General features: G+C 39.2%; 1 protein-coding gene and 1 pseudogene across 5 annotated transcripts in view; both read left to right on the forward strand.

Annotated features, from left to right (window-relative positions):
• CD96 (CD96 molecule) overlaps nucleotides 1–23,122 on the forward strand; it is an 89,637-nt gene that overhangs the window by 47,591 nt on the left and 18,924 nt on the right. For all 5 annotated transcript variants that reach the window (XM_088024415.1, XM_028110633.2, XM_028110632.2 and 2 more), the window contains exon 8: nucleotides 4,094–4,186. In XM_088024415.1, coding sequence (XP_087880541.1) covers nucleotides 4,094–4,186 — 93 coding nt within the window. The remainder of the gene's footprint in view (nucleotides 1–4,093; nucleotides 4,187–23,122) is intronic.
• LOC114214852 (U4 spliceosomal RNA) lies at nucleotides 18,832–18,956 on the forward strand (annotated as a pseudogene).

Consider the following 23,122-nt stretch of genomic DNA (forward strand, 5'->3'; position numbering starts at 1 on the left):
TACTGCTGGGTGCTTTATGAACTCTGGGAAAACTTCTGATGCCTTGTGCAAGAGTTATTGCTTTATCAAGCCATTATTGTTGACAGATATTGAGATGAAAATACAGAAGAAAAATCTAAAGTAGAGAAATTCTGAGAATATTACAGAGCAAAAAGGAGATTTAGTAAGAGGAGAGGAGCTTTTGCTCCCCTTTGTTCCCAGAGAAGAGCTGGAGGCCTGCAAGCTAACAGTCCTCCGAGATGCTTCCTTCCCCACCTACCTCACAGTCTCCCAGGAAGTTCAAATGCTCAGTGATTCTTATTCTAGTAAACTCAGAAAAGGAGAGGGGTCAGGATAGGGTGATCAGTGGCTCATCAGGCAGCTGTTTGAGTGACCAAAGCCTACAGATTCCTGTGATTAAACAATAAATATATTTTTTAAAAAGTTCTTTCCAAAATATCCTACCCTGCTGTTACCAAACCCCATGTTTGGCTGCCCCTAGCTCAATAGGCCAATACTCAGAAGAGGAGTTTTGATTGGAAAGGAATATGAGCTTTATTCAGCAGGCTGGCCAACTGGGGAGAAGGCAGACTCTTGTCCAAAAGCCAACTCCAAGGTTTCTGCCTGGCCCAGGGATTTTTAAAGGGGTTCAGGGCAGTTAGTTGGTAAGGGAGTGCAGTAGTCTTTAACATTTCTTGATGATGTGCAGACTTGGTGGTCCCAACTAGAGAGATTGTCTCAGTGATCTCAGTGCTGGGGGGCTGTGCAAGGGGGTCTGCTTCCTGTTTCAGAAGGTATAGGAGTGCTCTGTTCTTCCTAGGAAAGAATGAAAGAACTAGATATTCAAAGGAAAGTGAATCAATCACATGGCCTAAAGGCATTTGCTAAAGTTTAAAGACTACTAGGTTAGCAGGAGGGGCCAAAGTAGCTTCACTGCTAGCCTAGCTTATCAGAATGTATAAAATTGTAGCACTGTAAGGTCAGTTTTTTTGGCATATACAAAGAGTTGTTTTGTTTTGTTCTGAAGTGGAGGGGATTTTTTAAAAAAATATTAAAACAAAAGTTGAGTGCAAATACCCCCTGGGGTGGGTAATGTCCTTGCCATCTTCAGCTATTATTCATCATTAAATGGATTTCCATGTGGGATAGAGAGAGAGTTAGGGGTTAGTGAGTCATATGTGTTTGAGTGTGCATGTATATTCTGGGATATGGAGAAAGATTAAAAAGGGATATCTCAGTAGTGAGGCAAGAGAACCATTGAATATTGAGGCAGAATATGCCAGACAAATACTTCCTATTTCATGATTTTTCTCAAACCCTGACTGATCGTAGGGATCCTAAGGACTTTATCAGTTAAGGATTGATCAGTTAAGGACTTTAATATACATAGAAATCACCCAAGGATCTTGTTAAAAAGCAGATTCTGATTCACTAAGTCCAGGTGGAGGGGCAGGGCCTGAGAGTCTACATTTCTAACAAGTTCCTAAGAGAAGCCACGGGCCACATTTTGAGAAGCAAGGATCTGGCAAGGCCTGGAGTTTGGTTCATTTCTAGGTGGACCAGCTAAGGGCTGATTTGAGCTCTGAGGAAGCCCTAGAACTGACCAGCTGCCCTGTAGGACAGACAGACACCTGGCCACTGCTGCCCATGAGGGTGGTCCTGAGCTGCAGAGGGGACACACTCAGGAGCAGATGAAGTTGCTTTAGGCCAGCAGCTTAATCCCTTACAACACGATGGCAAATGTAATGGTCTAAAAACTGGCTGACATGTTTCTGCTAAATTCTGCTTTTGAGTTTTGGGAAATAGTGTTTTTCTGTGAGGTTTTAGCCACTTCTTTCTACACCCCTGAGTTTTGTCTTGACCAAGGCAGAGTTCCTACTTTACAGGACAATCTGAAACCAGAAGGACCTTTTTTTTTTTTTTTTGGCTGCAGGTTTCATGTTGAAAGCTATGCATCATTTTTGTTACTGGGCAAAGAGTTCATCTTAAAATACAAATCTTGCAGTAGCAACTTCCTAATACACTGTAAGGATATGTATGCCAAGAACCCCTCAGATTACAAAGCTGTGTGATGTTAAAATATGGCAGAATATCATAAAATAAAAATATTCAATTAATGAAAAATAAATGTTTCCCATTGTCAAAATCTAGGATTAAGCATAACCTATCAACAACTTCTTTTCCAGGAGTCAGCAAAAATTTTCTGTTTTTATCTGCCAGATAGTAAATATTTTATGTTTTGTGGACCATACGGTCTCTATCACAGTTACTCAGCTCTGCCATTGTAGTACAAAAACAGCCATAGACATACATAAACAAATGGACATGGCTGTGTTCCAGTAAAACTTTATTTACAAACATAGGCAGTGGGTGGAATTTGACTTGTGGGCCATAGCTTGCCACCCTCTGTTCCAATCAATCTACAGAGAAAAACACCTAGGCATTATTTTTCCAGGTCCGTGCTTATTAAAGTTGCTACTTTGGAAGATGATGCTTATTATGCACGAGCTGTCAGATATGTACTTAAAGTTGGTCTTCTCTCTTTCAGTGTTTAGAAGGAATCCATACGCATTCATTCATCCACTTGCATTTGCCAGGAACCAGAAATACAGTGAGGAGCAACACAATCACTTCTCTTGAGGGGTATACTGATGATGTAGAGTACTAAGGCCTTTGCTAAGTTAAACATTAAGGCTATGAGCACATCACAAAGATCCCTGGGATTCTTCAAGTTTGAGAAGGTGCATTCCAGGCCGTTTGTGGTGGGAAAGTATAAGGAAGCAGCATGCACACAAAACAAGAATCCATGGAGATGGGGTTGAAATATCACCGTTGGATTGAGGGTATGATTTGAGATGTAAAAGATGATAGGCAGCATCGGGAAATGAAGTGTAATGGGGGGAGGAAAATAATGATCAGATTTGAATGTCATGCTGAAGTGTTCAAACATGTTTCAGATGGTATGGGTGGAAGAGAATGGTCATTCCACCAACCTACTTGTATACTCTCCAGGAACTTTCTCCCTACCCGACACCTACTTCCTCAGAGCTTAATAGCAAGGGATCATTTATATGATAACAAGTCAGAGCCAGCTGTAAGCATCACCTACAGCCAACAGCAATAACAACATGACCAACACTAAAAAGAAAACATAGATACATCTCGATTACAAAACACAAATCCCTTCCAATGTGCTATGTGCTATCAGGTGACATCATTTATATAATATATACTTTTCTCTTAAAATAAATTATAGAATAGAGCCAAGAGTATAATTTACAATTAAATGTCCAAATAATTGACATAGCTTATCAGATGTGTGACACTATACCCAATGTCATTAGATCTAGAAAATCACAAAATTCCCTAGCCTCCAAATCATTTAACAATATTTAACCCAGGCCTTCCTAAAGTCAATAGATCCTTCTGGCATCTGTAAATTGTTTTATACTGCTAATAGGGCTATTTTACAGTTCAATAACGGGAGCTTTAAGGAACTGACATAAATGTATAATATGATAAAATAATATATTCTAGCCTCTCTTTCATCCCTACCTGCCCACACAAACACACACACACACACACACACACACACACACACACACACACACACAGAGAAAAGTTATAGCCAGATAAAAATTTTCTGACAAAAACAAGCATTTTAGAAAAGGCAGTAATAATACCATTAATCTTCAGCTCATTGATGTTGCTTCCAGTTGGATAGTTACATCATCATTTCTACTCTTGCCAATAAAATTTAGCAGGCTTGCGGATTTGTAAATTGTATGATTAGTTTTCAAATACTTTGAAATATTAGCTGCTGTAATTGTTTTACCAGGGCTTGATTAAATGTTATTTTCTCCATGAAGCTTTCTTTGCATCCCTGTGGTACCCTCCACTCAACACATTGCCTGGCTCCCTGCCTATTACCTAAGGTCTGGTCCTTAAAGACAGCCTGATATCTTCCACCACCATATCCCACGGCCTTGCATTAACAGACCTTCGATAACAATTTCTGAGATGAATAGATAAAGTTGTGGGGGATATTAAGTCAACACATCATCTTTCTATTATGATATTTTGTTCATCATTATTATCCATTTCATCTTTTCAGGCTCAGTGAACCCTTCAGCAAGTCCTCTGCTTGATGTTGTCACATCAACCCTTAGCACCCGACCTTCTCCAGTCAACAGCGTATCTCCTACAAGTAAGAATGTTCTCACAGTCTTACTTTCTTTTTTTAATTATTTTTTTGAGTATGGCTGACACACGATGTTACATTAGTTTCAGGTGTACAGCATAGTGCTTCAGCTACGCTCTGTGTTTTGCTGTGCTCAGCACACTGGTAGCCACTGTCTTTGTCACCATACAACACTGTTAAAATACCACTGACTGTATTCCCTATGCAGTGCCTTTCATCCCATGACCTACTCCCTCCATAACTAGAAACCTGTATCTCCCACTCCCCTTCACCAATTTTGCCCATTCCCCATCCCCTTCCCCTCTCGCAACCATCAGTTTGTTCTCTGTATTTATAGGTCTGATTCGGCTTGTTTATTTGTGTTTGTTTTTAGAGTCCACATATAAGTGAAATCATATGGTATTTGTCTTTCCCTGTCTGACTCATTTCATGTAGCATAATACCCGCAAGGTCCATCCATGTTGTTGCAAATAGCACAATTTCATCCTTTTTTTAAGGATGCATAAAATTCCATCTTCCTTATCCACTCATCTATTGATAGACCCTTGGGTAGCTTCCATATCTTGGCTATTGTAAATAATGCTTCAATAAACATAGGGGTACCTATCATATCTCTTTTCAAATTCCATGTTTTCATTTTCTTTGGGTAAATACCCAGTGGTGAAATTATTGGATTATATGGTATTTCACTTTTTATTTTTTTCTTCATACTACTTTTTCACAGTGGCTGTACCAATTAACATTCTCACTGTCAGTGCACAAAGGTTCTTTTTTCTCCACATCTTCTCCAGCACTTGTTATTTCTTGTCTTTCTGATTTTGCCATTCTGACAGGGATAAGGTGATATCTCAGTGTGGTTTCAATTTGCATTTCTCTGTATGTCTTCTGTAGAAAAAATGTCTGTTCAAGTTCTCTGCCCATTTTTTTAAATTGGATTATTTGGTTTTTTTGGTGTTGAATTGTATAAGTTCTTTATTTTATTTTATTTTTTATGTTTTTATTTTAATTCCAGTTAGTTAACATACAGTGTTATATGAATTTCAGGTGTACAGTATGGTCATTCAATAATTCCATACATCATCTGCTACTCATCATGACAAGTGTACTCCTTAATCCCCATCACCTATTTCACTCATCTCCCCACACCCTCCCCTCTGGTAACCATCAGTTTGTTCTCTATAGTTAAGAATCTTTCTTGATTTGTCTCTCTCTCTCTTTTTCCCTCTGTTCATTTGTTTTGTTTCTTAAATTCCACAAGTGAGATCATACGGTATTTGTCTTTCTCTGACTGACTTACTCTGCTCAGCATTATACTCTCTAGCTCTGTCCATGTTGCTGCAAATGGCAAGATTTCATTCTCTGTTATGGTTGAATAACATTCCATTATATATATCACGTTCTTTATCCATTCATCTGGGTGAATGGACACTTTGCTCCCATAGTTTGGCTATTGTAAGTAACACTGCCAACATGTCCCTTTGAATTAGTGTTTTTGTGGGGTTTTTTGGTAAATACCCTGTAGCACGATTATTGGATCATAGGGTGGTTCTATTTTTAATTTTTTGAGGAACCTCCATACTGTTCTCCATGGCGGCTGCACCAGTTGCATTCCCAGCAACAGTACATGAGGGTTCCTTTTTCTCCACATCCTTGCCAACATTAATTATTTCCTGTTTTTGATTTTAGCCATTCTGATAGGTGTAAGGTGATATCTCACTGTGGTTTTGATTTGCATTTCCCTAATGATGAGATGTTGAGCATCTTTTCATGCATCTATTAGCCACCTAGATGCCTTCTTTGGAGAAATGTCTGTTCATGTCTTCTGCCCATTTTTGTTTTTTGGGTGTTGAGTTTTATAAGTTATTTAAATATTTTAGATATTAACCTCTTATTGGATGTATCATTTGCATATATATTCTCCCATTCAGTAGGTTTACTTTTTGTTTTATTGATGGTTTCCTTTGTTGTTCAAAAGCTTTTTATTTTTACATAGTCCCAATAGTTTATTTTTGCTTTTGTTTCCCTTGCCTTAGGAAACATACCTAGAAAAATGTTGCTACAGTCCATGTCAGAGAAATTACTGCCTGTGTTCTCTTCTAGGATTTTTATGGTTTTAGGTCTCACATTTAGATCTTCAATAATTCATTTTCAGTTGATTTCTGTGTTTGAAAATGGTTCAGTTTCATTCTTTCACATGTAGCTCTCCAGTTTTCCCAGCACTATTTGTTGAAGAGATTTTTTTTCTCATTGTATATTCTTGCCTTCTTTGTCATAGATTAATTGAGCATATAAGCATGAGTTTATTTCTGAGCTTTCTATTCTGTTCCACGATCCATGTATCTGTTTTTGTGCCAGTATCATACTGTTTTGATTACTATAGCTTTGTAGTATAGCTTGAAAAATGGGATTGTGATACTTCCAGCTTTGTTCTTAAGATTGTTTTGGCTATTTCAGGGTCTTTTGTGATTGTGTGCAAATTTTAGTATTATTTGTTTTAGATCTGTGAAAAACCATGTTGGTATTTTGATAGGGATTGCACTGAATCTGTAAATCACATTGGGTAGTATGGATATTTTAACAATATTAATTCTTCCATTCAATGAGCATGGAATCCTTTCTGTTTATTTGTGTCATCTTTAGTTTGTTTCATCAGTATTTTATAGTTTTCAGAATACAGGTCTTTCACCTCTTTGGTTAAGTTTATTCTTAGGGGTTTTTTGTTTTTGTTTTTGTTTTTGTTTTTTTGGTACAATTATAAACAGAATTGTTTCTTAATTTCTCTTCCTGAGACTTCTTTATTAGTATATAGAAAAGCTACAGATTTCTGGATATTAATTAAGTATCCTGCAACTTTGTTGAATTCATTTATTACTTCTAGTGTTTTTTTAGTGGAGTCTTTAGGATTTTCTATATATAGTAGCATGTCATCTTCAACTAGTGACTACACTGTTTTATTTTCCATGAGCTATTAATCCTTTAACCAAGCAGATTGATAAAGAAAACATGTTCAGTAAATTTGTATGATTCATGCTCTTTTATTATCTATAATATTTTAGGCAAACATATTAAGTACTATTCTTACAGCTTTAAAGAGTTAACATAGCTTCCAAAGCCCTTCACTTGAAACCCTGGCAAAATTAGGGTCAATAAATATGCAGTGAGAAATTTAAATTCTGTATTTATTATTAAATAGGTTAATAAATTGACAGTCTTCCTCCACAACTGTGTTCTCAGTGGAGTGTTTAAGAAATTGGTTATAAATAGGCATCCTGTGGACCAGATGTAGTTAGATAGTTTTAAATTTAAATTTGTTCTGGTTCAAATTAATTTTGACAAAGTTGACTAGTGAGGACTATGAATTCAGCCTCCCAGTGGCATTATTAATAATGGAGGCTAGGCTGGGTCAGTGTTACTATGGCAAAGGGATAGCAGTGACTTTCAGAAGGTCACAATGATGCAAACAAATCATAAATCCCATGTCTATAGCCTTTGTGTTTAACAAAGAACCATGGTTACTTTCTTTAGTATAAAAATAAAGTATATTCTATGTAGAGGAGAAGTACAGTTCTCATTTCTTATTTAATTAAAACTATCAATTTTAGCTCAAAATGAGAACTGAAAATGAAATAAAACAAAAGCAGTCAGGAGAAATGAACAGTTCTTTCAGCCTGTAGCCTTTTGGCATGTAGCCTGCAGTCACTGTCACAGGTTGATACCTCTCAGAAAATGAAGCATGTGGCAGGGTGAGAAATGTCTGCAAATCACCCATCAGAAATTTTACATCTATCTGATTTTTCCTAGTTCTTAATGCTTTGCAGTTTTTTTGGAAACTGCTTTTCCTTCCACATCTAACTCATCATTCAGCAACAAACTCTAGTAGATTATGTTATTCTTCATTCAACAAATATTAGCGTAGTAAAAAAATAATACCTTAAATCTCTTTACTACTCTACATATTATCCAGCTCTCCCTGACCAATTACCCCCAAATTAGCAACTTTTAAAACATATATTGTCTTACATGATTTGGGGGTCAGAAAGTCAGGAGCAGCTGAGCTGGATGGTATGGCTCAGGTCTTTTCATGAGGTTATAGTCAAATGGGGCTGGTTGGGGCTTCAGTTATCTGATGGCTTGACTGGGGCTGAGGGTTCTGCTTCGAAGTTTGAGCATGTTGTCAGGAGGCCCTAGTTCCTCACCATTTGAGTCTCTCCATAAGGCTTCTCACATCATGACAGCTGCCCTCTCTCAGACCAAGTAATTCAAGAAATAGAGTAACCAAGACAAAGGTTGCACTGCCATTTTATTGCACAACATCATTTTGCTTTATTGCACCTGTTAGAAGCGAGTCACTAAGTCCAGCTCAGACTCAAGAAGAGGAGAATTAGGCTCCACTTCTTGAAGGGAAGAGTATCAAAGAATTTGTGGACAAATTAAAACTACCGTATCCTGTCATTTAGAAAAATTTGCACATAAAATGCAGTACGGTTTGATCTTTATTATGAGAGGTAGGCAGAGCAAGTAGTATCACCCCCATTTTCCAGATGAAGTCACAGAGATGACCACACAACTAGTAAGTGGCAAAGTTAGTATTCACACCAAAGTCTTCTGACTCAAATCTGGTTCTTTCCACATTCGATACCAGGGTTTCTCCAACTGGTTTGAACACTTTGTGAGGACAGGGGACATACACCCAGCATGGAGTAGATGCACAAAAGTACTAGTTGAATAAATGAATGAATAAAAGAATTAATGAGAATACTGTTCCTTCACTATGTAATCATCATTTAATAGACTCCATGATGTCTATAAAAAGAGTGTACTTTCTGCCTTCAAAAAGGTTGCAGTGTACTTGGAAAGAGATGATAGGTGCACATGAAAATGATAATTCAAAATAGTAAGGTGAAAGGTGCTGCATCTTATAGAATTAAAATACTCAAGGAGAGGTGCAGACCAGAAAATTTTGGACTTTGAGTAAGGAGATGTCCCTATGGGTTCTTGGAGCCAGGAAATGATACCAAAGAGAGGAAATAAGATGACTGACCCTTTAAGTATGTGTTGCGTTTATTTGACTCAGTTGAGAGCTTGAAAAAACATTCTAAGCAAAGAGAACAAAGTGAGTAGTTGTGCATTAGCAAGGATGTTTGTGGGAATTTGAGAAAATATTAAGAGATAAGCTTGGGTCAGGGGCTGGGGTTGTGTAGCAGAGAAGCAGGGAAAAGTATTAGAAAATGCAGAATAAAGAGAGCTTTAAGCTCCAGCCTAAGAATTCTCAGTGTCATCCCTTAGGAAATGGGGCTGGGAGCCCAATAAATATTTTTTGGAAAGGAAGTGGTATAATTCATTTACCAAATATTTATTAAGCCGTGACTATGTACCAGGTATCTTTCTAGGTACTGGGAATACAACAGTGACCAAAAGAGAAAACAGCTATGCCCTCATGACATTAACCTTCTACCAATTGAAAGCAGAAATGAGTTTCTTCTAGCTGTGTTTTCCACGGGGTTAGTTGACATACATTAAATGCGTCCATCAGACCAAATACCACTCTTATTTCTGTGAAGAAATTTAAGGAAAGGAAAAGAACATTTGTTACCTTAAGGAGCCGGCAATATAAAATAGCTCTAGTATTAGGGAAAGAGAATACAGTCAAATGAACATATTTGTTAAAAAGCAGGGAAGAAAATGTTACTTGATCTACTATTACACTAAAATGATATGGTTGGGAAATTTCTGGAGAGTCACAAGAGTTCCTTAAAATAAGATCCTACTGGGTGCCTGAGTGGCTCAGTTGTAAGTGTCTGCCTTTGGCTCAGGTCATGGTCCCAGGGTTCTGGGATTGAGCCCCACATCTGGCTCCCTGCTCAGCGGGAAGCCTGCTTCTCCCTCTCCCACTCCCCCCTGCTTGTGTTCCTGCTCTTGTGTCTCTGTCTGTCAAATAAATAAAAAAAATCTTTAAAAAAAAAAAAAGATCCTACCACACTAAACCTCAAGACTGTTTTAGATCAGTGGTTCTCAGCAGGGAAATATTGCCGCCCCCCTCCCAAGGACATTTGGCAGTGTCTGGGGACGTTTTTGGTTGCCACAATTGGGCGGGAGGTGTTGCTACCTGCCAAAGCCAAGGATGCTACATATAATATAGCACAAGACAGGCAGCCTCCACAACAAAGAATTATCTGGTCCAAAATGTCAAAAGTGCCGAGATTGAGACACTGTTTTAGATCAAAGCTCAGGTATAAGAGTAGCTGTTTCTCACTTTACAAAATCTAGACCTCTATTAAAATAGTAACAAATTATGTTTGGAACAATTTTCAGTCTAAAATGTCAAAAAGATGTTAAATTAATGGCTCTTTTAGGCTAAATAAAACTTATTTTCTTAGAATAAACATCGAATTACAACTGAAAAATCCAAATTTTGTCTTGGAAATCTGGAAGGTAATTTTAAATCACATGATGACTGGCTGCCTCATGTCTCAGAAGCTAAAAGGATTCACCCTTTGTGTTCTTTTAAGAAAGGAAGCAAGATGGAACATGTCATGGAAACCAGCTTCAAAAGGCTGTGGTTTCATTCCAAACTCTAAGATGGAATACAGTATATAATTCAGTCATAATTATTAAGCTACATGTCTTGCTGCAAACATCCAGTATTTTTTTCTTCCTCAGCAAAAGGATATTTTTTAAATAAATGTAAGGTAATGGAAATAATATTCTTTGATTAGAGAAGGAGAACCTTATAACATAACAAACTGTAAGAGTTACCACCCAGGGAGCGCAGCGCAATTCCGCCTGAATTGATGGGTGTTTTCTTTTTTCTTTTTTTTTGTTTGTTTGTTTGTTTGTTTGAATTTATTTGACAGAGAGAGAGACAGCCAGAGAGGGGACACAAGCAGGGGGAGTGGGAGAGGGAGAAGCAGGCTTCCCACTGAGCAGGGAGCCAGATGTGGGGCTTGATCCCAGGACCCTGGGATCACGATCTGAGGCGAAGGCAGAGGCTTAAGGACTGAGCCACCCAGGCTCCCCAGTGGGTGTTTTCTGAGTCCCAGCTGCATCAGCAGCACTGTCCTAGGAAAAGACGAGGCTGAGAAGCTAAATGGGGAGATAAGGCAGGCCGGTGGGATAGAACAATCAGAGACACCTGACCAATCTCAGGTGGGGCAATCCATAACTCAGGGGCTCCAGGTGCTCTGAGTCGTGCCCTATGCCTTCTAACTTTGGCTTTGAACTGGCTTCAGGGTGTGTAACACTAACAGAACAGATCTCAGAAATGCCAGCCCTGATGGTGGCAATCATCTAAGACATTCATTCATTCAACAAATACACATTGAGAGCCTACAAGGTACCTGGAATTTTAGAGGTGCTGGGATACAGTGATGAACAAGACAAGGGCCCCAGGTGAACAGAGCTCACACTCTAGCATGACCTACTTGCCTACCCTCCCATTTCACTGCCCACCATGCCACAGGTCTTTGGGCTCTGCCTCCGATTTTTATGTCTGCACATGAACCCTTGGATCTGATGGTGTTAGTTTTGATATTTAGCCTTCTCTAAAGCTTTGGCTGATCCTCACAGTCTAGATCTTTCCACTCCTGAACACTTCAGATAAAATACCAGGTCCAGTCTGGCCCTAATCATTGGCTAGCTCTACAAGTAAGGACACCTAATGCTCAGTAGGTGGGCATCAGACACTGAAGGGTACAGACTGAAGGAAGCAGCTGCCTAGGGGATGCAACAAAACTACTGATTTATGAGAAAGCATGTCAGAATGGCTGGGGGATTACACTGGAAGATATGCCATTGGACAAGATTGTCAAATATAAATCACAAGGAGAAAGCAGATCAGAAGATCAGTTGCAGGTTGGGATGTTGGGTTTTAAAGTAAGAGCGGGATCTAGAGAAAGCCTGCTGGTCTACCAAAGTAGATGTGTGCTGGGAACAGAGGAGGGTGGAATCAGGGAAGTCTACACAGAGGGCTGGAAGGAAATATAGACACAGATGGAAGAAAGATGAGAGATGGATCTTTAGACTATCGTCCTGAATAAAGAAATAAAATGAGTGTCGGGCATGAGAACACGAGCAGGGTGAGTGCTGCCAGTGCTAGTTGGGAGGGCCATGGCTTGCTTATGTGAGGTGGAGCCCGGTAAAGGTGAGCTTCAGTTATGGGCTAAGGATTTGGGCTGGAACAGAATGCCAATGAAGAGGCATTGTGGCTTTGTGAGTATGTGAAAAATGTGGGTGAAACAAGGTGGTGTGTATGATAAGTGGTAGCCGTAAGAACAGAGAGCAAGAAAACTGAATGGGGCAGATATTAAGTGATTTAACTGATAAGGGTCTGAACTTGAGGGGGCATATATAGAAATGAAGAGTGCTACACCCGAAGACTCAGCATTGTCTGCCTAGATAGGAGGGAAAAATAAAAGGGTTTTAGAAGACTATCATACCAGCTTTTTTTTTCTAGTAATTATCTAAATTTTTAACCAACTCCCTTGATTATATTATAGTATTAAGCAATAATATTAACAATATCTGTTAGTATTTGAGTGCCTCTGATGTGCCTGGTTCCATTTTAAACTGGTAAATGTATTATCTCATTTAATTCCCCAACAACACAATGCTATAGGCACAATTATTATCCCCATTTTACAGATGAAGATACTGAAGCACAAAAAGGTTAGATCACTTAACCAAAGTCATGCAAAAAGTGCAAGATCCAAGATGGAACTTGGACGAGCTTCAGAGCCTGAGTCCTACTGTCTCTGACAGGACACGATGGGTGCTCAATAAATGTCTTTAGACACAAAATAAATCCATTCCTGTGTGAAGCTGGTATAGCTAATCTGAAAAGGTCAACATGACAGTTGTGCCTATACTAATCTCTCTCTTCTCTGGACCAGTGTTTTTTCTGAGAAATGCAGCCTCCAGAAGTGGGGCTAACATTTCCTCAGTCAGAAATAAGCTGGAGAAAAAGGCCTCCTCCATTCATCACCCCCTCCCTTCTCAAAATTATTATAAAATAATTTAATTGCCCAAGGATATGTACAGAATCCACACAAAACTCCAGTGCTGTTGCTTTAATCCTGGGAAATTCTGGTCATTACATCTTCCCAACCACCTTGCACCTGGGGCGATGTTGCAGGTTGTTAAAGAATTTCTCATTTTTTTTGCATACCTGTCACCCATAAGTCAAGGGTAGCTTTCTTGATGACGAGTTTATTTTGAGTTTTTGTTTATCCAGTCTTCCCTCTTTGAAACAAGGTAGCTCTGGGAGAAAAGCTATTGGATGGCCTATTCTTGCATTCATTTCGTGAATTACTGAGTGTCTGTAAACACACCCCACGTGTGATGAGCTCTGTCCTGCTTACTGTCATTTCTACCACCACCCTGCACCCCGGGGAGGGGGACAGTCCTGAAAATCCTTTCTAGACCAGTAATCCGGCAATACACATTGCCGTAGCCATTCGGTAAGCACATGTTCCTCAAATAATCTGCCTCCCCTGGGCAAACAGTCCTGTGCCGAGATCAAGATTTCACACCATATATTTCCTTTATGCTGGTCTGAAGGTCAATATCCACCTAATCCTGACATCAGGGGTTGATGAAGCTGGCACAGATATGTTTAGATGTAGTTGATGGCCTATATTCTTTTAAGTGCAGTGCTCCAGTTTATGTCATTATGGATTTAAAGGCTCTTTGTGCTGCAGGTGAATTGATGGAGTATAATTTACACATTTGCCAAGGAAACTAGGTGGCTATGTGGATAGATACTATGTCAACGGGTGGAAGGTCAAGTAAAAATATTACTACTTGAAAAAATAAATTTTCAGGTTCAGTTTTACCTAGAAATAAGGCAAAGTCTTGGACAATTGAGCTTGACAAACCAGATTACTCTGACAGCAGCAGCCTAAACTTACAAATAACTTCTACCTTTATGTCTAGTTGAACAAATAAGCTGAACTGGGTAGATGAGCAAAAAAAGAGTTTTCTTTTCCCCATTATTCCCTGTCCAAATGAGCTCTCTTGAATAATTCCTTCTGAGCCTCTGAAGACTTTTTTGGTGATTTTCATACAATAAATGTTGTCTGGTCCCTTTCAGATTCAAGAACAGACTTGTGTCAATAATTTAAAAAGCTTGTCAAATATAATGTCAAAACTTGCAAAAATTAATTTGATCCAGAACTTCCCACCCTCTCCTGCCCACCACGTGTGGGTGTACCTCAGCTGCAGAAGCCTGGGATGTGAGGTTGTGTGCTTTATGTCTGTGAGGGGTGGAAGAAATGTCTCTGATTTCCCCGCTCAATCCTCTCCTCCACCCCTGTTTATTGGTTTGGACCTCTCTTTCGGGGTCATATCATGTGGAAAAGAGGAGAGAGGTAGGTAGGAAAAGACCTTTTTCTCAGGCTGACTGTAATCTGACCTAAGTGCCCTCTAGATGAGGAGAATAAAAAATGTGCCATCTTGACCTCATAGGGCACTCTGGCAGATTTCTCAGAAGTCTGTGACTGGCTTGTGGCTATTGTCTCCTTGATGCAGGCCATGCCTCTCCTCCAATCTTATGTTTATTATCCGCCTACAGCCCGTGAGCTTCTGGAGGTCTCTCTCTTAGGAGCTTTTTGTTCCTGTAGATATTCTTCCTGGGTGAGATTTCTTTTCATGGCATCCTGTTTTGTCTGGGAAAACATGCACCTTGGCCTCCTATTTGAGGGAAATGCTCTTTTTCTCCAATATGGCCATATCTCTCTTCTCTATGCCCCTTCAACACTACTAGTCAAGCATAGGCTCCCAATGTAGTCTCTTCAGCTTGAGTCAGGCCTGGTCCTCTTCATCCCAAACTCCAGGACACATAGGCCAACAGCTCTGAGTGGTTCTCTTGAAACCACACTTCACTTGGACTAAGGGGACAGATTCTTCTTTCACCCTCTCCCCTACCCTCCCCCACTATGAGAGGGGACCTGACCCATAGCACCCTGACAACTCTCTTTTTAAAAATCTTCACCTGGGTTACTTCTGCCCCTTGCATAGTCTTGGGTTTGATGATGGACTAGAGTTAATGGAACCCACTCCACATGCCCTTTATAGGTGGTCTAGAACTCTGCTGCAGAAGTGAGGATGACTTGCCCTACAATATCATTCTTAGTCTTTGGAACCTCATCTAAAACAAAGGTACAAAGAGCTCCATTTGAAAATTCTGTTCTGCATTATCCATTAAAATTCAGCTTTTAAAAGAAATTCAGTGAGACCAACAATGATCTATCCAAAAAGGAAATCAAGAAAACAATCCCATTTATAATCAAAAAGACTAAAATATTTAAGCATAAATTTAAGTGAGGAGGTGAAAGACCTGTACACTGAAAACCAAAAACGTTGGTGAAAGAATTTGAAGGAGACACAGACAAATGGAAAGACATCTGATGCTCATGGATTGGAAGAATTAATATTGTTAAATTGTCCATGCTACTCAAAGTAATATACAGATTTAGTGCAGTCCCTATCAAAATTCCAATGGCATTTTTCACAGAAATAGAAAAACAATCCTAAAATTTATCGTCACAAAAGACACCATACAGCCAAAGCAATCTTGAGAGAGAACAAAGTTGAAGGCATCACACTTCCTGATTTCTCACTATACTACAAAGCTGTAGTAATCAAAACAGTATGGTAATGGCATACATACAGACAGATAGATCAACAGAACAGAATAGAGAGCCCAGAAATAAACTTAAGTGTATATGGTCAACTAGTTTTTAACAAGGGTGCCAAGAATACACAACGGAAAAGGATAGACTCTTTGGTGTTTGGAAAACTAGATATCTACATACAGAAGAATGAAATTATCTTACAGCATACACAAAAATCTCCTCAAAATAGGGTAAAGACTAAAATGTAAGACCTGAAACTGTAAAACTCCTAGAAGAACACATAGGGGAGAAGCTCCTTGACATTGGCCTTGGCTTTGAGATTTTTGATATGACACCAAAGCTTAGGCAACAAAAGCAAAAGCAAACAAGTGTACTATATCAAACTAAAAAACTTCTGTGCAGCAAAGGAAACAAACAACAAAATGTAAAGGCAACCTATACACTGGGAGAAAATATTTTAAGTTATATATCTGATAAGGGGTTAATATCCACAATATATAAGGAACTCATTCAACTCAATAGCAAAACAAGAAACAACTCATTAAAAATGGGCAAAGGACGTGAATAGACATTTTTCCAAAAGAGACAAACAAATATCCATCAAGTACATGAAAAGATCTTCCACATCACTAATCATTAGGGAAATGCATATCATGACCACAATGAGACATCACCCCCCACCTTGTAGAATGGCTTTTACAAAAAAATAAAAGATAAAAAGTGTTGGTGAGGATATGGAGGAAAGAGAACTCTTGTCACTCTTGGTGGGAATGTAAATTTGTGCAGCCATTATGGAAAACAATATAAAAAACATAATGGAAAACAGTTTTTGAGGTTCATCAAAAAGGTAAAAATAGAATACTATATGATCCAATAATCTCTAATCTGGGTATTACACAAAGAAGAGAGAATCAGTCACATCTAAGAGATAGGGAAACAACCTAAGCTTCCATTGACAGATGAATGGATAAAGAAAGTGTGTGTGTGTGTAATTCAGCCTTAAAAAAGAAGGAGATTTTGCCATTTGCAACAACATGGATGACCCTGGACAACATTATACTAAGTGAAATAGGCCAGACACAGAAAAAGAAACCTGCTTTGGGGTACCTGGATGGCTCGGTCATTAAGCGTCTGCCTCCAGCTCAGGTCATGGATCCAGGGTCCTGGGATCGAGCCCCGAGCCCCCCATCCATCGGGCTCCCTGCTCAGTGGGGAGCCTGCCTCTCCCTCTCCCACTCCCCCTGCTTGTGTTCCTTCTCTCACTGTATCTCTCTCTGTCAAATAAATAAATAAAATCTTAAAAAAAATAAACCTGCATCTCACTTACAGTAGAATTTAAAAGAGTGAAATACATGGAAGCAAAGAGTAGAAAGAACACTAGTTACTGGGGTGAGGAAGTGGGATAATGGGGAGATGTTGGTCAAAGGTACAAAGTTGGAGTTATGTAAGATTGGTAAGTCTGGAGATCTAATGTACAGCGTGATGACTATAATAATACTGTGTTGAATATTGGGAATTTGCTAAGAGTAGATTTTAGGGGCTCTCATTATATAAAAAAACAAATGGTAACTATGTGAGGAGGCATATGTTAATTAGGTGAGTGTACTAATCATTTCACTATGTATGTATATATAGAATCATGTTGTACACCTTAAATATAGACACTTTTTATTTAAAAAATAAAAGCCTGAGGCAAGGGAATAAAAGCAAAGATAAACTATTGATGCTACATCAAAATGAAAAGCTTCTGCACAGCAAAAGAAGCAGTCAACAAAAAAAGGCAACCTACTGAATGGGAGAAGATATTTGCAAATGATATATCTGATAAAGGGTTATCCAAATGTATAAAGAACTGATACAACTCAATACCAAAAAACAAATAATCCAATTAAAATGGGCAGAAGACATGAACAGAGATTTCTCCAAAGAAGACATAGATGGCCAACAGACACATAAAAAGATACTCAACATCACTAATCATGAGGGAAATTTAAAAACTACGATGAGCTATCACCTCGCACCTGTCAGAATAGCTAAAATCAAAAACACAAGAAACATTGTTGGTGGGAATCCAATTTGGTGCAGCCATTGTGGAAAACTATGGACATTCTCCCCCAAATTAAAAAAAAACAAAACAACAAACTACCCTACAATCCAGGAATGGCACTATGGGGTATTCACCAAATTACACTAATTCGAAGGGATACATGCATCCCTATGTTTATTGCAGCATTATTTACAACAGCCAAAATATGGAAACAGCCCAAGTGTCCATCAGTAGAGGAATGGATAAAGAAGATGTAGTACATATATACAATGGACTATCTTTCAGCCATAAAAAAGGAATGAAATCTTGCCATTTGCAACAACATGGTTAGAGCTAGAGAGTGTAATGCTGAGCGAAACAAGTCCGTCAGAGAAAGACAAATACCATATGATCTCACTCATATGTGGAATTTAAGAAACAAAACACATAAGCAAAGGAAACAATAGAGAAAGGGAGAGGCAAACCAAGAAACAGACTCTTAACTATAGAGAGCAAACTGATGGTTACCAGAGGGGAGGTGGGTGGGGAGAATGGGTAAAATAGATGATGGGGTTTATCATCACTTATCACAATGAAAAAAAATGATAAAAAATTAAATTAATAAAATACTTTTGTGAAAATGAGCAGCCATGATGTGATGGCTTACCCACTGAAATGATCCACAGAAAAGCTGTAGTTCTTAGCAACAGTGTGATGGACTGGCAAATAATAAACAGAGTTCTGAAAGCATGGCCAAAGGTGAGGGTGCTTGGAGAAAATGGGGGAAAACAAGAGAAAGAAGAAAAGGAAGAACATTAGTATGAGTAGTTCCTCCCTCAATGAATTATTAAGAGCAATAGAAGGGACAAGGCATGGAAAACACCTAATATAGTAGCTGATTCATAAGCGTCAAAATGTTACATTGTATTATTTGTCCCCTTAAATCCCTTGGAACATGGTAGGAACCTACAGTAGTTGATTAATTAACCAGTGTAAGCTTTGCGCAGTGGCAGTATCGTAGCCAATGAGGTTTATCCGAGGCGCGATTATTGCTAATTGAAAATTAACCAGTCTATCTAAGTCGTGTGTGTCTGTGTGTGTGTGTGTGTTTTAATAAAAACAAATACTCTAGCCCTAGAATTATGTGTCTACTTCTACTTGTGATGGATACTGATGTAAATAAAACCCACCAGGATCATGGTCATGTGAGTGGAAGAAGAACAGGGGTGGTGAGGAAGGGCAAATATCTACAAAGTTAGCCTGAAAGTTCTCGTGTTATATCGTTTCTTATATTTCCACTACTCTCCTCTCCTTTTCGCTCACTTTGCTTCATGCAAATTAGCCTCCTCACTGTTCCCACAGCATGTCAGTGGTGCCTTTACCTCAAGGCCTTTGTACTTTTTCCGTCTGCCTGGAAAATTCTTTCTCCCCAAATCCATATGGCTCACACTCCCATCTCCCAATCTTTGTTCAAACGTCATCTTATCCATGGGGCTAATTTAAAACTGTAACCTCCTCTGTTTCACTTCCTATCCCCTTTCCCTGTTTTATTTTTCCCCACAACATTTGTTAACATCCTGTATAATGCACTAGTTTGACTTCTCCCCACAAGAAAGTGAATCCCATAGGGCATTTGGGGTCTGATTTGTCTACTGATGTATCTCTATCACCTGGAACAGTGATAACACATGGTCATTAACTCAGTAAGATATTCTGGGGATTAAAGATATTTTTCTGTAAATATTTTGTCAGTAAGTATTGATAGCTCAGTAAATATTCTGGGGGTTAAGGATGTTTTTTCAAGCACAAAGGAGGAATTGATTAACAAAAGAAGGGTGAAGAGATCCCATTCTGCTTCATAATGTTGTGAGAAGCCAACCAGAATTACCTCTTAGAGAACATGTTTCTGTCTTCCATTTAACTCAGAACTGAACAGAGCTGTCTTCTGACTTAATTGAATTTCTAGTGATAATATAAAGGGGTAATTTTTAATTTTAGTGAAAAAAATTTTAAGCTGAAATAGAAATGGACTAGGAAAGTTTTGAAACTTCTCATCTAACCTCATGGCAGTTTTCAAATTAATATAAGCAAGACATTTTGTACAAAGTAGTGTTTTCTTCTAACCCCCTTCTTCTTTCCTGGAAACATGGGTCATTTTTATGTATCTCTGGATGCTTGCAAGGTTTAATAACAATAAGCATTCAAACTGAAGAACAAATAAACAACCAGCAGACAAAGCAAGCAACTCTTTGTCACTGGGTCTGGCATATTAGTCGCCTACACGGCTTATTATAATACAGAACTAACTATTGGGTGCTGAAGAGGCTTTGCTGTATTGTAAATGTAAATATAACCTTGAAACAGAAAACACAAAAAATAAGCTGTCTTATTCGCATGCTGAAATAGATGATCAATATGAGTCTCAAAGACTTGGCTGAGAGGAATATAAATATAATTCTTTTAAAATGCTCTATTTGATGTCAAAGGACAGCCAATTATGTGCTCTTATAGTTACGGATCTTCAGGTCAGGCTCTAGGAAGAGACTTCTTTTAAAAACAAAAACAACAGGGACACCTGGGTGGCTCAGTAGGTTAAACGTCTGCCTTCAATTCAGGTCATGATCCCAGGGTCCCGGGATGGAGTCCCGCAATGGGCTCCTTGCTCAGCAGGGAGCCTTCATCTCCCTCTGCCTGCCGCTCCCCCTGGTTGGGCTTTCTCTCTCTCTCTCTCTCTCTCTCTCTCTCTCTCTGACAAATAGATAAATAAAATCGTTCAACACACACACACACACACACACACACACACACACACACACACACAAAATCCCTGAGAAAGAAGCAGTGTTCCTGCTACTGGTATGCTACAGTTTGGTCACTGTCCTCTGCTGCTGGGGCCATGGGTATGCACTGTGACAAGTGATGCCTTGCAATCTCATACTCAGTTCAATTCAACACACAGAACAAACCCTCGTTGAGCCCCAGCCCTGAATAGACACGCACGTACCACACAGTGCTGTTACTAACAGTGCATGAGACCTCCCACGGGGCCTTTGCACTGTGTCCTCTGCCTGGAGCCTCCTACCTCCCCTCTCCTGCCCCTACTTCCCCACCCCATTCCTCAGGGAAGCCTTCCTGGGACTCTAAATAAGCCATTCCCTCTTTCATGTGTTCTCATATTTGGATTGGTTTCTGTGAATCTCTGGTTGATGTCCATATCCTCTATGAATTCCAATTCCAAGGGAGGTGATCATTGTGCCCTCGTTGCTAAACGCAATGCCTGGAAGATAGAGGCTCCCAAATGCTGGGTCAATAAATGAAAGAACATAGGAAGGGAGTAGCAAGAGATAGCAACGTGGAGATTGTTAGAGGTCAGGTCATGTAATGCCAAGAAACCTTAACCTTGAAGCATAGTGTAAAGCCAAGACGAGTGGGTGGCATTTAATTAACCTAAAGAAGTAGTTTTCTAAATGGCTTTAGCGCTGACTTGCACGTGAGGAACAAGGCCTCACAGTAAAGGGATCATTTTCTCAACAACCTGTGCAACCTGGTACTGACCCTCAGGCCAAGACCAAAACAAAGTTCAGCTGGAGACGGAGAAGACGGAATTGAGCTTGAGTTCCCTGGGGATATTGAGGGGTGTCATTGATCTTTTTGTTTCCAGAGGCTTATTGGCACACATTCAGCCCTCAATATAGTCTACAGGCCCGTGAGAGGAAGCACAGAGCAGCACTGGTATCTATGCCAGGCAAGAGGCACAGCAACACAAAGATCACGGCAGTGTGTGAGGCTGGGGCCATCACTGTTTCTCCTCCCGTGTGGTCCAAGAACAACATGTTAGGTGGAATCGAATGAATGAATTCTCCTTTCCCTGCAGTAAAGTTGCAGTAAGCAAGGGTTTATGTCACCTCACTTTCCGATTCTCCAGAAAAGAAATTTAATCAGTCATTTTGATACAAATGAAATTCTCAGTCTAGTTATCATACTTCATCAGGATTCCACTGATTCCTAACAGAATTAAATCACATGGAGCTAATGGTCAGTGTGGGCAATTGGACTGGCTAGAGGCCATGTCCATTGCTTGTTAAGTAAGAGGTATTTTCAAAGGTGACTGGCAGTTGCTTATTAGACTAAGATTTCTAGGTAACGGTAATATTGCCTACAAATAAATACAAAGTTCTCTGATGATTACCTCTTAGCTCTTTTTCTATATCATTATTCTCACCATTATTATCACATCACTACTTTAAAACCATTCCTTTCTTCTTTCACTTACTAAATTGCTCAGTGATTCTATGGAGGTCAGTTTTCAGAGTGGAGGGGAGGGAGGGAGGAAGGAAGGAAGGAAGCAAGCAACCAAGCAAGCAAGCAAGCAAGCTCCTCCATGGGAGGTGAGACTGTTGACTAACAACGAAAGCTTCACTCTTTCCTACGTAAGGAATTCCAGGGTAAAGGGATCATTCTTTTCATCCTTCTGAGAATCTTTTAAAACCTGGAAAGAGTTTTTCTTCTCTTTCCCCTCCCTTCTCCCTTCCTCTCTCACCTTTTCTTACTCTGTTAATTAGGAGAAACACATTATATCTCTCAGTATCTCTTAATATCCAAAGATTACTTATGACTAGTCATTCTATCCCTCTATGCATTTTTATCTTGCCTTATTTTTAAAAGGATATAAGGTAACTTTAAAAATATGTAACAATACAAAAATTTTAAAATAAGTTACTGCTGCTTTGTTACTGGCATAGAGAAACGCAACAGATTTTTGTATGGTTGATTTTATATCCTGCAACTTTGCCAAATTCATGTATTAGTTCTAGCAATTTTTTGGTGGAGTCTTTTGGGTTTTTTACATAGAGTATCATGTCTGCACATAGTGCAAGTTTGACTTCTTCCTTGCCAATTTGGATGCCTTTTATTTCTTTTTGTTGTCTGATTGCTGAGGCTAAGTCTTCCAATACTATGTTAAATAGCAGTGGTGAGAGTGGACTTTGCAACGATATGGATGGAGCTAGAGTGTATTATGCCAAGTGAAATAAGTCAGAGAAAGACAATACCATATGCTTTCACACATATGTGGAATTTAAGAAACAAAACAGATGAATACATGGAAAAGGAAAAAAAGAGAGGGAAACAAACCATAAGAGACTCTTAACTATAGAGAACAAACTGAGGGTTGCTGGAGGGAGGTGGGCAGTGGATGGGCTAAATGGGTGATGGGCATTAAAGAGGGGCACTTATTGTGTTGAGCCCTGGGTGTTGTATGTAAGTGATGAATCACTATAAATTCTA

The sequence above is a fragment of the Eumetopias jubatus genome, unplaced genomic scaffold (genome assembly GCF_037043125.1).
Source record: "Eumetopias jubatus isolate StellerSeaLion01/CBP00866 unplaced genomic scaffold, mEumJub1_p1.0 scaffold_1, whole genome shotgun sequence".
Classification (NCBI taxonomy): Eukaryota; Metazoa; Chordata; class Mammalia; order Carnivora; family Otariidae; genus Eumetopias; species Eumetopias jubatus.